General features: G+C 40.8%; 1 protein-coding gene across 4 annotated transcripts in view; it reads left to right on the forward strand.

The window, feature by feature from the left end:
• The first annotated feature begins 600 nt into the window (after positions 1–600).
• The window catches only part of ralgapa2 (Ral GTPase activating protein catalytic subunit alpha 2), an 89,173-nt gene continuing 77,355 nt past the window's right edge, over positions 601–12,418 (forward strand). For all 4 annotated transcript variants that reach the window (XM_084569665.1, XM_084569666.1, XM_084569668.1 and 1 more), the window contains exon 1: positions 601–911. In XM_084569665.1, the coding sequence (XP_084425791.1) occupies positions 806–911 (106 nt within the window). In that variant the 5' untranslated portion in view covers positions 601–805. The remainder of the gene's footprint in view (positions 912–12,418) is intronic.

The following is a 12,418-nucleotide window of genomic DNA, read 5'->3' on the forward strand; positions in this document are numbered from 1 at the left end:
TTATCTGTAAATTACCTAGAAAAGTTGTCTAAAGCGAAAATAATGAATGACTTAATATAATTAAATTAATTCATCTTAAATTAATTTGTGAGCAAAAACGTTTAAAAAAAATATTCTTGGCTTTTATATGCCAAATGAATGTGCTACTTCCACTGAAGAAATTCTTATTTTTAAGCGTTTTTATATGTTGTCACTCAGAAAACAGCATAAACAAATGCAGTACAGTACCTCAAACATTACAAACCCCATCTCCTCTGTTGTAGTGGGTATTTTAAACACCAGGGGGCGCCTGGGAGCCATAACAACGATCAGATAAACAGATATCAGATTGCTGTCAAAGAAAGTAGTAAATATGTGTTTCTTTCTAACTAAAGCTGGATGTCAGTATTTAGTAATTATTAGTTTTTGACAGGGCAATACACTCAAGCACAATTTCTAAAAAGGTATGACAATTTAACATGGTGAAATCTCTATCTAAGCATAATGCAGTAGCTTGACTTTAAACTAAAAAATATATAAATCTATTGGAAAGGTGATACAAAAACATGGAAGTGCAAGGTGGAACAGTTATAAACAAGGAGGCGTTTTCATATAATCCAACCACTCTCTGTCAGGCTGCGCTTCCGTGTTTACACACCCACAAAGGAAAAAAAAAAAAAAAAAACAGGACACACCAGCGGCCGTCGGGTGAATGTTTACCGAGCAAGCATAGAGTGGTGGTGAGGAAAGTGACAGTCACACTGGAGCCTTGGTGTATGGTGAAACACAGGTGATTTCAGCTTCCACGGTTGCATTTTACAGCGGAATGTTCACTCGAAGGGGGCATGGAGACGTCAAGAAATCTACACAGAAAGTTCTGGACCCAAAGAAGGATGTCCTGACCCGGCTCAAACACCTCCGGACTCTGCTAGGTGAGTGAAATGTCACCGGGCTTCGGATGCTGCATCGTCGAGCCTTAGCTAGCCGAGCTAGCTAGCTGGCACCAGCCGACGGCTAACGTCAAACAAGGCGTCAGGTTAGCAGGCAGGCTGTCGCCGCTACCTGACAGGTAACATGCATCCGCAAAATGGCAAAAGGCACCCTTTGCCATTTAAAGTGTTTACCACCACCGCTGTTCAGTGTTTTTAAATGACCAATATCAGACAAGCCACTCAGTGATGAGGCATGGATGCTAGCTAACGTAAGCTAGCTCCCTTGCGGCTAACTAGCCAGCCGTCGTTGCTAACTGATGCTGCCGTGTCAGGGCATCAGTCGTTGAGAAGCAGCAACCTTTGTTGTCCTGTTTTATCGTAATTTCATTCATTTAGATCAGCATTAAGTAGCACACGCATAAGTCAGCGCTCAAACACTTTACACTGAAGTGCGAGCAGAACTGGCAGCCTGGTTGGGCAGGACTCATGTCACTATCTACCACTGAGATATTTAATTTGAAAAGGATTAGACATGTGCATGTGCCAAACTGCCGGAGTCCATTGTTTCTTTCGCTGGACAAGGAAGTGATAAATGCGCATGCAAGTGCTTATGACAGTCATAAAACACCCGTGTAGCTGAAGCTGTTCCAAACTTGTCTTCCTGCACTGATAATCGTGAATTTCCTCTGTGGCACTCTGACCTGTTAGTGTCAAACATAATAGAATCAGATCCCAATATGGTTGCCAGATAGATTTATAGATTAATTATAATAATGCACATAGCAGCCCCTATAGAGGACTTCTTTGGACTGAATGGTAAATTGCAGAACTCAAAAGCAGATGACATGCTACCTGAACAATTATGATGTGCAAGTGCGGTTAAACCACATTAAATACACTACAAACAAAAATTATCTAAACAGGGAAGAGAGGTTTGTGGGACAATAGCATACCCTCAGTTAGGTATGCATAGGTATGCGTAACATTTTCATTGCGTGCCAGTGGGGTAGACAACTGTTGTAATATTGGGAACTACAGTATACTGTACTGCATCTGTGTGTTCTGTTGTTCTCAGTGCATCACCGACATATCGGGGTCAGTGGGTACTTTGGGAAAGTGCGGAGAGGAACAAAGTTGTCATTAGGGAATTGTGATATATGGAGAACAACTACAGTGCATTCATTATAAGTGTGAGATATTGTCTTATTTCTTTCCAGTATTCCGGTCAAAGTAGGTCACTTATGTGTATGTATTACTCTGCATTATCAAAGGACGAACATCCAAGTAATTCAGTTAAATATGCAGCCTAATGAACTTATGATTATGAATGCTTATAGCTCCGGGGTGTTTGTTTTTTAGTTGTTGTTTTTTGTTAATAAGAACAATATGAATGCTTTACAGGGACAAAAACGTATAAATGAAATTAATAATGACAAATTTACGTCTGCTGATGTCTAACAAATATTCACAAATAACCTGGCTTATACTTATATTACTGTTAAACACGGACACAAAAATAAATGTGCTTCCCAAAAACAAAGTCTGGGTCTGAGTCACAGTGACTTATTTAAATAACCTTTAGTTGAGGTAAACAGTAACTCTTAAAGGTATAGTTTATAGAATAGGAGGATCACATTAGTAAAGAGCACATCTGAGCTGTTCAGGGTTTGTTTGTTGACTGATGCATGCAGGCTTGCAATGCTTTCATAGTGGTCTGGCCTCAGTTGTATTGATTTCCAGTACAGTGGAACAACTGGGGCAGCCAGTGTCAGCCAAATAGTGTTTAGAAGCTTGAGATAAACTGTGGGAAGTTAACATGGCCGAGTCCTTCTGCTGTCATAGCAAACCCTTCAATGTCAAGACCAGTACCACCAAGGTGGAGGTCAATTCAGAGTTCTGCGTGTCCTCTGTGTTTTTCTTTCCCTCATGTGCAGCTAAAGATAAGACTGGACTGTTTGTCCAGCAGCTGATAGCTGGGCGTGCATGCTGATGTCCCCCCAACTCCCAGATTTCACCGTGCTTTCAGCTGAGGAAGGATTTCCTCCTGGTGCTGCTGGTTCCTGAGTGGGCAGGAAGCCGTGATGAGAGATGTGGTGCTGTGGAGGACAGGACAGGACAGGGACTTGGGGAAAATGTAGCTGGCCTCCTTTCACTGCTGACAGTGTTTTGTCTTTTTAAATAATAACTCGTGCTATTCATAATATGGGCAGCACAGTGGTGAGGTGGTTGTTCTCCCTGTGTCTGCGTGGGTTTTCTCTGGGTACTCCGGCTTCCTCTCACCATCCAAAGACATGCTCATTAGGTTAATTGGTGATTCTAAATTGGCCATAGGTGTGAATGTGAGTGTGAGTGGTTGTCTGTCTCTCTGTGTTAGCCCTGTGATAGACTGGCAACCTGTCCAGGGTGTACCCGTCTCTCGCCCGATGACAGCTGGGATAGGCTCCAGCAGACCCCGCGACCCTTAACAGGAATAAGCAGTTACAGAAGATGAATGAATGAATATTCATAATATTACCAAGGAAGTCATTTCCCCACATTAGATGATTGTAAAATGTCAACAATCCCATTGTTTTTTAGTAAGGTTAAACACGATTGTATTCACAGGAATTTTGATAAGTAACTCTTTAACCTGTAAGTTTATTTTTTAAGACTGTCTTTAGCAAGGGTAATTTACTGTCATCATTTATCATGCTATCAACACCACAAAAGCGCTGATGATCTTAATGCTATATTCACACGAGCGCCAAGACAGCAACAGACTACAGTGCATTTTCTCTGGAAGCCGGCGATATGTCACAACAAGCTAACAGCCATTTTCTCGGACTGGATGGGCAGCGTGCACAACATGAAAGTTGAGCTGGCTTCAACTTTTTTTCGTTGCTCCACTAATGCGGTCACGCATCAGCCAATGATGTATTGCCGCTGGCAACACTGACCGAGTTGTAGCTTTTGTCCCTGGTGGTGTAAAGAACTGTGTCTCAGAATTCAAATATTTTTATGATTTCTGTACAGAAGTTGTGACAAGTAAGAGTGACTTCTCCAGGGTCTAGGCTATGCAAAATTTGTATGTCTTGGTCTCTACAGCTTTGTAAGAAAGCGATATGTTAAGTGAGCTTGTTGAATCCAGTCATAGTATCATTGGTATTGTAGTGGAAAGGACGACCTATGGTCTGGGCTATTTTCAGAGTGGCCCCTGTATTGGTTTTCTGCTCACTGAGCAGATCTGTGGGATAGAGTGTGAAGGCTGCTGCATGTTAATTTGCTGGTCATGCCTGGCTGGATTTGGCTGAGGCTGTTAATTACAAGAACCCAGCAAACCACCTGATCACCCAGCGCTCCACTCACTGGTGCCCCTAACTACTCTCTTTCTTGCTCAGAGTCGCTCTCGTCCTTGGGCAGAGTTTATTCTGTATTCACTGTTGCATACCACCGTCCCAATTCCCATTAAAATAATTTTGAAGATCATGGTAAAAGTACTGGTGTGAGTGTGGGAAATCCTTGATAGATTTGAAAGTACACAGGAGTGTTTGTCTGTAGGAATACCCATTGAATCCCTAAGGCAAATCCCACAGCTGGGGAATCAGAGAGCCTAGTCAGCCATAGAGCAGTGGAGTAGTGTCAGACTCAAAGCTTTTGAGGAGGCTTGTTCATACTGTATGTTGGTCCACTAGGGTTTGTGATAAATAACTACACTTTACCATAAAGACAGCTGTATCTTAAGTAGTTTGTGTTCTATTGTGATCTTCAGCTGGTGTAAACACGTTCAGATGGGACCTGCTGGTTGTGTACTGCATGGGGACAACAGTGAATGTGTTGCTAGTGACAACAATCAGATGTGTTTGTTTGTAAGTGTAGGTGTCAAAGGTAATGCTTTTTTTTTTTTTTTGCTTTTTTTTAAGAAAGCCCCGCATTCGTCTTTCAGAAGAAATCAAATATAGCATCATTACACCTTACTTTTCTCCATCTGCGGACTCTAAGTGTTGTTTGGGTCAAGGTCAACTGAAAGTGCTGCTTTTAGAAGAGGAAATCACGAGTTGAAGCACCAGGGGTAACAATGAGCACAGCATCGGAAGGGCTCTCAAGAAAGTACTCGGTGTGGCTGAAGTAAAGGCTGAGATCACTCGACTTTTGATTCTCCCCCTTTTGTAAAACACTCGGGTTAGGCTTGTGAATAACTTCAGCCTCTTACCATCTTTTATGTGGCACTATGGTAGGCATGATATCAACACTTAGACGGTCTAGTGTAGTTCAACTACACTTTGTGTTGTTTCCTTAGATCTTATCACACACTGAACTTGTGTCCGATTCTTAAATCTGTCCACACTAAAAGTAAAATAGTTGTTCCAATACTGATGTCAGTATTGGATGCTGCCTAAAATGCTAGATCAAATCTGAGAATACGCCAGTACTCATGGATTCTTTGTTTTTCTACTGTAATATATTCCCAGATGCTTGACATCTTTGTAGCTCTGGCTAACATTTCACTACCAAAAATCCATTCTGCTTTTCGGCTATTTACTATGTTGGTATCTGATTAGTACTCTGTATTGACCATTACGCAAAGTTGAGGCATCAGAACCTAGATTAACTGCTCTTAACAGGTCACGGCCTATTATAACAGCTTCTGTTAGCTTTGTCCTGTTTTTAGCGTCCCGTCCTTAGTGTGACATCTGCAGAGCTGCTGTATAAGGGGATTTAAAAGAAGAAATGAAGAATGAGCCTCTAAACCAGCTGTTGTAAACATCTTTAAACAATGTAAGGCGACATCGCTTGAGCTTAGACTGTAAATGGTTAGCTTGAAGCTTAAAACAAATAAATGCAGAAGTTTCACTTCTAGCAGTGCAACTTATATATCCTACCAAAATATTTCTGACCATTTAACATAAGTTAAATCTACACCCTATCCTGCCTAGCCTTAAAGGAGAGATTGGATAGTAAAATACACTGGCATAGCTCATGTGTTGCTTGACATATCTTCTTTTTCTTGTTGAATACTATCAAGACAATCTCATCTACATGTTTCAGATTTTAGTGGGACAAAGGTGAGTTAGGAGAGTCAGGTGCCTCTTCAACAGCACCTGTCAACAGGTGCATGCAGAAACTTGTCCAAAGTCACTCGGTAATGGTTGACCCTATTATAGTTACGGTGGCATTAAACAATTTTTGAGGTTGTACTCTATTCTACAGTTTGCATTTTTGCTCTATTCACGCTTTAAAAATACTAATCAAATTAATTACTGTACTGAACTGCTGGTAACAAGAATAAGGTATGAGGGGAAATTAGTGCTGCTATATAGAACTATATACTCTTCTTCCTACCCTCATTCCTGCTGTTTATGTGCGTAGCTTCTGAACTGGCCGTGTCAGGATAAGCATTTGGCAGTATAAAGAAGTCCTATGCGACAGTCCCTAGGACATTAGAATTGCAAATCGTGCCATGATAAAGCAGAGGAGCTAGCTGTTGCACGTCATAATTATTAGTGGTGCTGGATCACCACACCTCATAATGCCCAGAGGGCTCTTCCTGGTATAGTTTGGACCTATGTGTTCATAACACAGTAATGTCATTTTGTGAAATCAGTAACACACCTGCATTGTGTGGCTCATGGAATACCTGCTACCTGTTTTTAAAGCACCAGAAGTACAGGTTGAATCTGATATCACTATCCATAGACTCTGGAGTGTTCTGGGCCTTTTATACAAATGAGAGTTGGTCTGTGGCGTGAATACTTGCGTCTACTCTTTTTTTATCCCTTTGCTACTAAGTTTGTGAACCATTTTATACCCAAATGATTACAGATATGTTTTGTTATATTGTAATACATGATGCATTATATTTCTACACATGAACATTTGGCAATGCTCTTGGCCTCGTTTGTCTGTTTTTAGCCAGTGGCATAGCTGTCATGTGTTTTTAGAGCTTCCTTAATACCCAAATTTGAAATATGATATAAGTCACATGGTGTTGAATGAATAGCTTTTTTTCTTTTAGCCACTGGCCTGCCAGGGAGAGCGCCACTGCCCTGTTCTCTGCTAGGGGTGATGTCTGGTGGTTTTTTACACAGCACACGAAAAACCTGTTTGTCTAGTTGCTCTGTTTACCTGTCCTGCTTTAATAATAGGCAAACCCAAACAAAACCTGCGGTTTACTGTAACATGGTATCAAGCCTTCATCTAAGTGTATTTACATATTTCTTTTCCAAATGTCCAAGCTTCCGCTAATCTTCAGCGGATTTAAAGCAAAGGGGAAATAAACACTTAGCTGGGGCTTACAGCATTGTAGATAGCAACAAAGAAGTGTCAAAGAGGAACATTTAGCTGATAACAACAGTGAACAATTTGGTTGAAATTACTAATCATGAAATTGGTAATGTAGAAAAAAATAGAAGCTTGAGTTCCAAAGTAGGAGTTCCATACCATAAAACACCTGATGTATACATGTAACCTATCCCTGTTGTTAATTGTGGCATTTTATAGATCTGCTGAATGGAATTAGGGAACAATATGTCACTAAACGTGCTTTATTTGTTTGCATCCATCTTTAATTCGGATTTGTACGCTGAATAAAATTAGCTTCATCGTTTATTTGGTAAATGTGTTACATGTACTGCTGCCAGAGGAGGAAGAGTGAAAGTTGCCAGTTCTGCAACTCTCCAGTGTTAAGCTGCTAAGATAAGCCAGTCTCTAATGTGTTGGCTCAGACTAGGATAAGGTCATATTTTGCCAGTTCTGCTCTGACCGTTTCACACTGTGCTCTGTGGACACATAGGCCCCAATCTGTTGCACAGCTAGGAACCGACTGCGAGTCAAGAGGCATTCATGCAGTGCTTGGCAGAGTGACAACGTAATGAAATTATGTGCATGGCCAAAAGTGTTGTGATTGTAGGAAAGGAAAGGCTCTCGTCATAACAATTTCATTCTTATGTTTAATTCAGCTCTAGTTTTCACTACGGTAGCATTTATGCATAGCATTGCGTTACATGTTTAGAGGCTTCACAAGCATGGTAACATTTTGTATATGAGTTGTAGCTCACGCTATGAGAGCGCAGCATGTTTATTGCTTTAGCCTAACAGTATGTTAATCATTCTCTGTGAATATGTTGCTCAGACAGGATGAAACATGGCATCGCCAAGCCCGTTATTAATGTTTCCTCCTGATTAACGATGGAAACTCAAAATCTGCCAGTCTGCTGCTTTCCTATGTGGCGCATTGCTGCAAATTGCAATCTTTATAAGATAAACTAGCCCACAGAAAATGCTTTTTGTCAATACTGATAGCAAAAACTAAGCCAATTGGCTCCAATCGACTTCCTGATAAGGAACACCAATTTGTCCCAGTGAGAGTTGAATTATGATCGACATCTCCTGACTGGCACAGCTTAGAGCATATTGAACAGTATTAGAGGCAGCTGTGTGTTGTCAAGGCCTCAAATGAGACTCACACTGACTGCTACCTATTGCATCATGTGATAGACTCGCCCTCATCAGCGGGTTGCAACAGATTTATGATTAACCTTGTTTCCCTGTGGTCAAATATCAACCTCCTGTTTGTCACAAAGCACCCTCTGCAGATGTCCTGTTTCCCTTCACATCATTCGACTTTTGCAGACACACCAACATTTCATTATCTTTTTGTTGTGGATGATATTGACATGACATTTGATCATATTTATCCAACAATTAAAAAAAAAAAAAAAAAAAAAGTGAATTAGAACGTAGAGATATTTTTAGCTCAATGAAGTTTTCATAATCTCTTATATAAAAAATACATCATTTAATGTAAATCTAATTAATATATGAACTACAAACACATTAGAATAACGTGACATCCTTTGGGGTAATTGGTGGTTAACTAGCCGCTGAATTGCACCGTTGTAAAAAGGTTGCAATCGTTCAACATTAAACTGGATAACAGCAGTATGTTCTTCTCTGTCCGTCTCTCGTCGTCGTGTTTTTGTGTCAAGCGCTCCGGATCTGTGGGTGAAAAGGGCACAGTAAGCTTATCAGGTGAAAGGTGGCCAAAGAGGTTGCATTTTTGCAAGTTTATTGGGTTCTGCTTGTTCAGCAGTTATTTTGACGATCTGCAGATATTGTTTCACATTTTAATAATGAGCATTGTCATCATTAGCCACCATAGATTGTAACACAAAGTTTGTTTCGTTCATGATGCTGCGTACCCTGTTTGTGGAGGAACTCAGCCTTTCTCTTTTAGAAACAGGGAGTGACACAGAGCTGGAGAGGAGGCAAAAATCAATAGTTCACAGCATGATCCACATTATCAGAAGTAATTACTGGCTGTGATTGAAAAAATAATAATTTTCTTACTTAGTACTTATCAGATCGCAATGCCTGTAATGTAGTGTATTTGTCTGGATGCACTCCTTTCCATGATGCTTCAGCAAGCGTTTTATTAAGTTTGTGGTCTAGAAGGTTCTTCTCACATTACGTTAATTGCACTTGGCTGTTTTTCCTTGATTACAAAATAAATCCACACAGCTGACATGATGACTAAGCTGCTGACAGGTCTCACTCATGTTCAAACTACTGGTCACATGACACATGCTGCTCATCTCTGTTAGCTATGACACATCTGTCTTCACAGCTTTGAGCTTAAAGTTCAATTAAACGTCTAAATGAATATTTAGACAAATGGATCCTTTTGGATTCCACTTTTTCCCCACAATTCTCAATCCAGTGATGTTGGAAAACATTCTGCCTCCCCCTTCTTTTATCTTCTTGATGGACATTGTTTTTTTTTCTTATTTTTTCATGACAAAAGACATCTCATTGTTTGCATTGTTTAGTTAATGGTGCCAATGTGTGGTATTAATTCAAAAATGTGGCTCTGGTTTAAGAGATGTTAGTAGTACTCATCCTTTTGCATTCTCGGGACTCCTTCTTGCATATCCAAAATGAATTCCAAATATATCGTAAAAGACAACACTCCTTTGATCTTTAAAATGTCATGGTCCTGCTTTGTTTTTAGCTCACCATTGAGGAAAGCTAATGCTATCTGTGGTTCTGCTTCCACATTAACTGCCACCCCATATCTCCTCCACTTTGTGTTGGCACCCTCCAGGCATCCCTCTGCTGGGGCCCTTAAAGAGTCCTCTGTGTCTAATCGGAGCATACAGCCAAAGAAACATATCAGTCTCTTCTCTCTCCTCATCTCCTTCCTGGCAAGAATATAGTGCACCTGCAGTGTTAGCTAGCCCAGAACTAATGGAAATGAGTGTATGTCTGATGAAAGGCTTGATTAGCCTGCTTTTTGTGTGTGACATTGCATATTAATCAGTGAGCTTCAAGTAGGGTAAAAGTTGCCCAGACAGTTAAATATGGTTTGACACAACCTTTATACTGCAAAGGTGATTGCATACTGTATGTGTCGTGTGCTGATTAAGTTTGTACAGGGGGTGTTGGGCAGAGTATCCTGGCGTTTGTGTAAATGTACCAACGACTTCAGCAGAATAGATGACCTTCACCTGTTTGGCTAACAAGCCCAGTGCTTGCTGTGCAAACTCAGTTTAACATCGGATCATTAGAATAGCAAGCGCACAAAGACAAACTAATTATTCAGCAGAAGCTGAAAATTAGGTTGAGATGGACGGTGTCCTTTTTTTTTCTACTGTTACCTTACATGAAGTTGTTACACACCAAAAACATGCCATAGTTATACTATAGGGCATGGGGTAGTTCAAACTGCCTTTCATCTTTGCCCCAGAAGTCTCACTGGAAAAACAGGGAGACCTTAGTGACGTGATGATGATGATGATGACCTAAGATCTCAGATTACAGTAGTAATTCTGCCAGAAATTGAAAAAGCTTCCTTATTGTTTTTGGAAATGACAGTGAGCTGATAATATCTGCTTTCATAGACCACTTTGAGAGGATGCTCTGTTTTCCTGCCCTGTAAAATATTACATTATGTCCTCCAGCTTTGGCTGCACGTTGTTTTCCAGCTGGCTTCTCTGACATGGGGGTGGAACATCTGCCCTTCCCTGATATTTAACAGGAAACGTATGACAATGGAGAACAGTGTCATCCAATCCAAACCTGCCATTGCTGGACTGTTTGGCATGTGTTTATTAATTCCACTATAGAAGATTGCAGGTCTCTGAATCATTAAGTTATCACTGTCGGCATAATCCAAAAGATTATTCAGACAGTTGTTAGTAAGTTAACAATAAAGCTGAGTTAATGACCCCTTTGCACAATAGTCAGATTTTACTGCATTTTAGGAAATCAGTGGGGACGAGGTATTTACATTCTTTGAGCAGTTTGTTAGGGACACCATACTGATACTGGTTGATCTAAAGGCAGCCTCAGTTCTGTGTGGCATGGACTGTTGACACAAGGCAGGATGATTTACCGGTATAAAGCTTACTCTAAATTGTGTGCCAGCAGAAATGATGGCCGAACTAGTTGGAGAAAATACCTCATTGCAATCCTGACAGATATCAGCGTTTGCAAGATCATTTTTTATTCAAATTGCAGTTCAGTATTCACTGTGTAATGGATTTCAAATGAGACAGAGCACCACCACACGAGATAGCATCTTAAATGTATTGTTTCAGTGTGCGTTCTGCAATCAAGTTAAATAGTAGTAGTAGTCATAATACAAACCGCCCACAGTGAATCTAATTCCTTGCATAACATATGTAACTTTTGAATGACATTTAATTGTTGAAGCCTACCAGAAATGTATTTATTTAAAAGCTTTATTAGACTTTCAGCCTGCCACGACTGGTGAGCATGTATCCTTAGATTTCTGTTTTGGCTTACCCGAGTGGAACGCGGGCCGTCTGCTGTTGCTCTTGCACCTCAAGTTTTGACTCGGTGCTTTCTGATATGCCGAGTCTTCTGACTTACTGTGGCCAGTGCAGTGCTCGGATGTTGAGGCCAGGAACGTTTGGTATCTGCATCTGTCTATCTTTGGTTTTAGACAGATTAACACCAGTAGAACAGCTTTTAAAGATCAGTGCCCTTATCTTCAACACGCCTGTCTCTTCTTTGCTCCCCTCCCATGTCCCCGCACACAAACATGGTGACACACAACACACTCACTCGGGAGTAGCATTAGGGGTTAAGTCCCACCTCTGGTTTGTTTTATCAGTGATCTTGGCATGGTTTTGATAGCCCCAGTCCTTTTCTTGACTTTTCACACTCGCTTTTCCCACAACAAGTGCTATTATGTGTGAATTCCTGAGTATTGACATTAAGTATGTTTCTTCTAACAGAGGGGTTTTGAGAAAAAAAAAAAGCGTAACAGTATCAGCTCACCCCACCATAACAGCTCTGTGTGAACCCCCCAGCTTTCTACAGCTGCTGATCATCCTTGTCTTCCTGTCTTTGACATGAGAGTCTTACAGAAGGGGTGTCAGTTGAAGGGCACAGTTATCTCGTTGTGCTCAGAGGATACAGTGTCATCCTCGGTATTTCACAAGGCTTGGAGAGCAGGTTCTGTCTCTTTCTGTCCGCATGCTGTTACCTGAGAAGGATCTCTCTGG

This window comes from Chelon labrosus (assembly GCF_963514085.1).
Source record: "Chelon labrosus genome assembly, chromosome: 20".
Taxonomy (NCBI): domain Eukaryota; kingdom Metazoa; phylum Chordata; class Actinopteri; order Mugiliformes; family Mugilidae; genus Chelon; species Chelon labrosus.